This window comes from Nicotiana sylvestris, chromosome 1 (genome assembly GCF_000393655.2).
Source record: "Nicotiana sylvestris chromosome 1, ASM39365v2, whole genome shotgun sequence".
Taxonomy (NCBI): domain Eukaryota; kingdom Viridiplantae; phylum Streptophyta; class Magnoliopsida; order Solanales; family Solanaceae; genus Nicotiana; species Nicotiana sylvestris.
This window is the reverse complement of record NC_091057.1, coordinates 135,290,299-135,294,178: the sequence shown is the minus strand read 5'-3', so window position 1 is coordinate 135,294,178 and position 3,880 is coordinate 135,290,299. Positions and strand designations below refer to the sequence as shown.

Sequence of the window (3,880 nt, the reverse complement as noted above, 5' to 3'; positions counted from 1 at the left end):
CGTATTCAGTATTTAATGCTCATTAAATACTGTATCTGTACTCTCATATATTGCCAGATTCATTCCCCTTGATTCCTGAAACTAAATGACTTAAATAGGTATGGGCGCTGAGTCCTCTGAATATCTGCCCGTGCCTCTTCCTTCGCCTTTGCTCGTATCTGTCGCAACTTGTGTCTCTTTGCCAGCTGTAACTCTTTGACTAGTCTACGTGTCTTGACACGTCATCTTTATTCCACTTTAATATGTAAACTCATTTTTTCCCAATACAGATAGTCCCCCGACTTGCCACTTATTCATCAATTAAATATTTGGAAAGTGGATTTCATTAAAATGAGAATTTTTGTCACTATTAATGCTCTTCACACGTGTCACCTTTTCATTAGTTCTGCAGTTTTGCAGCCCTTTTTAAGGCTTTTTCACAGCTCCACTATTCACGAAGCGTCAGTTATCATTATTATGGTACTTGCATCATTACATTTTTTCCTTTGGTGGTTGCTTATCAATATAAATATAATTTTTTTCTTTGTCTTTTCCACATAAAGTTTACTGAATATTCAATCTCTCAAATCCCTATTTGCTTCTTCATCGTATCATCCTCCTTCATCATGTCTTCTTCAAATTCTAACCCTAGAAGGGTTCCCATAGTTGACATTTTCCCTAATGCTCCCATTAGAAGCAGAAGGGTAGGTAGGCTTCGTAATTTAGGATCTGTTCGCGGTTCTTCCATTCCTTTACCTAGTTCTGACCCTTCTTCTAGAACTAGGGGTTCACTTTCACAAAGATCTTCTTCAAGAGGTAAAGAACCTTCTGAACCTCTTCGTGAGCCTACAGTAGAGGAGATAGTTCCTACGAAACTTTCTTTTTATCATGATAGAGAATCTCTTAGGAACCAAGTCTCTGGTTTAGATCGTGCTGATATTTATCCCACTCAAATTACAGAAGGTTTGATTTCTGTAGTTCGTAGAGACTGTCATTGCAGTAGTGATTTCCCTATTATTATCCCTAATCCAAATCAAATAATCACCTCTTACATGACAGGGTTTTCTTTTGTTTATACATACCCTTTCACCTTAGGGTTTAGACCATCTATTGACCCTGTTATTCTTGAGTTCTATCGTTTCTTCGATGTTTGTTTGGATCAAATTGGCCCAATCATATGGAGGGTTGTTGCCTATTTGAGGCATTTGACCAACAAAGCTGGTGTTCCCTTTACTTTCCCTCGTTTGATTCACCTTTACTCCCCTAGACTCTTCCGCAATGGTGTTTTCACACTAGTAGCTAGGAGCAAGAGAGTTTTGGTGAGCCCTGAGGATAAAAAAGTTTGTGGCTGGTATGCCAGGTTTGTTGCTGCCCCCACTGTTGGTGTAGTGGGTGATGATAATGTTCCCTTCCCTGAGAAGTGGAATTTTGCACGTAAGTCTTTTTAACTTTCTCATTCCTTTTTTTTCTTCAAGTTTGTCAACTTTTCTAATTTTGCTTTTTTTAGCAACCATGGGAGTTGTAGAAGATGTTCCCAATTTCCATAATTGGGTAGACAAGCTATTGAAGATTGTGCCAATGGATGGTAGATCTTGGAAGACTATTTCCCAACGATTTGGTTGGAAAGTAAAAACTCATGGTAAGAGTTTTTACCTTATATATATTTTTTATTTTTCTGAACTAATTTCAATCCTTCTTTTTATCAGGATTGGCTATTCGAGGAGTTACTGCCGAGGTGGTCACGGCTTCTCGTATCTCTTTGGAAAGGGCCCAAGAAATAATCTTGGGTTCTTTATCGAAAAGAAAAGTCGTTAATGACCAAGGCTCTGAAGAAGAGGAAGACGGGGGCTCTTTGATAACAAGGTCATGGGCTCGGAGATGCATCATTTCTGATGATGAAGGAGAAGCATCCCTCAGCCATTCTATTCCCCTTACCGAGTCTATTAAAGCCCCGGTAGTGATTCTTGACGATGATGTTGCTCCTGCTGCTGCTCATGACTCTGTTGAGCAGCTTTTTTTCAGCGGGTTTGATGGTGAAGGCTTAGGCCCAGTTTTGGATGAAGCACCCCTGGCTTCTTTTTCTACACCTGTGCTTGTGACTCCTTCTTTGCCGATCTCGGTTGTTTCCGTTCCTCCCCAAACTGTCTTTACTACTTCTACTGTTCCTCCATCAACAATTCCTCCCCCAATCATTCACCATGCTGAAGTTGGCTCATCAAGTAGGAGTGGTGCTATGAGGTAAGTGATCATTGAAGTCCCCGCTGAGGGCAATCTCTTAAGGAAATCGGGTCAAGCAGATGTATGGCTGAAGCTTTTAGTTGGACCAATTGAAAGAGCCAAGCTAGAGAGACATAGCTCTTTGACTTTGATGAATGATATTGTGCACGCTTCTTTAAAGGTATTCTCCTTCTCTTTTCTCCTTTGTTTTGCTTTAAACTTTTCCTATCTTTGAGATTCTTATTTCTCTTCCCTCTTTTTTATAGGCCAATCTTATCGGCACGGAGATGATGAAAAGGGTTGACCTCTCAAAGAAATTATTGCGTGATTCTCAATTAGAGGCGTGTTATTGGAAGGAACAGTATGAAAGCCTTCAGATTGATATGGAGTACTTAGAAGAAAGTAATAATACCTTGGAGCAGCAGGGACGGGCCTTGACTTCAAAGTTGGCAGTTGAAAAGGCTTCCTCAAGTCAAGCGGATAAAGAAATGGCTCGTCTTGAAACCTCTTTCTCCGAGCAGCTGTCCAAGGCAAGTGAAGAGATTAGGGATTTGAAGGCTCTCTTGGGTGAGAAAGAGGCTTATGCTGGAGAGCTCGTGAAAAATTTGACTCAAGCACAAGAAGACCTCTGAGCTTCTTCTAATAAGGATTGTGCCTTGGAAAGTTCCCATGCCTCTCTTCAAGCTTCTTACACTTCTGCCTTGACTGAAAATGAGAAATTAAAGAATGAAATTGCCGACTGGAAAAGAGATTATGAAATCCTTGAGGATAAATCTGCCATTGAAGTGAGTTGGGAGTTTTTGAATTCTCGCCGTGATACCCTAGTTGAAGCTAGCCAAGAAAATTTCAACTTGGAATCTGAGTTGGCAAAAATCAATGAAACTATTGAGAAAGCTCAGCAAACTCAAGATTTTCCTTCTCCCGTGGCCGAAGCTTCCATGAATGTTGAAGTCGATACGGGTATCCCAACTATTTCAAGCCCAGTCGAGCATGTTGCTGCAAGTCAAGTTGAGCCCGCAACTGTTGATACTCCTGCCCAAGTTGAGCCCATTGCTGTTGATGCTCCTGCTTTAGTACCTTCAACTTCTCAGTGACCAGCTTTAGTTGTTTGAATATCTTTGTTTTTGTTTTATTCGGAAAATTGTGATCAAACCCTTGGTTTCATTTGATGGTTTATTTTGGAAACGCAAGTCCCCAAACCTTTTCATGGGGCAATTTGTATAAACAATTCGTAGCTTTACAACTAAGTTCGTACTTAGTCTTAAGTTTTTTTTTAAATATTAAGAAGTTTTTTTGTTATTATCTTGAACTTTTGTTTACTTTGTTCTTGCCTTTATTTGTAACGACTTACAGAATAATTTGCATGTTTATTCTTCAAAAATGCTTCTGTTAACATCATGACTAATTAATTTAAACATGAGTTTTATAAAAGAGGGCTATTTTATATTCGACACTTAATGAAGAAGACGTCTCAACTTCATAATGGTGTTTAACATACGATAAAAGAAATAGGAACACACATGTTTCTTTGAAATAACTTTGACAAGTTTTTATTTGAACCTTGTCTAGTTTTGAATAACTTTTTACATGTATTTGAATTACATCTAAAACTTTCTCGTAACTGTTTTTCTTGTAACAGATTTAAAAAAGTAAAAATAATAAACACGAGATTTTTATTTATAAC

General features: G+C 38.7%; 1 protein-coding gene across 1 annotated transcript; it reads left to right on the top strand.

The window, feature by feature from the left end:
- The first annotated feature begins 605 nt into the window (after window positions 1-605).
- On the top strand, window positions 606-3,290 carry LOC138874754 (uncharacterized). Its single transcript, XM_070153536.1, has 6 exons — window positions 606-1,413; window positions 1,487-1,618; window positions 1,686-2,217; window positions 2,314-2,377; window positions 2,463-2,792; window positions 2,844-3,290. Exons 1-6 carry the CDS (start codon window positions 606-608, stop codon window positions 3,288-3,290), a joined length of 2,313 nt encoding a protein of 770 aa, XP_070009637.1.
- The last annotated feature ends 590 nt before the right edge of the window (window positions 3,291-3,880 follow it).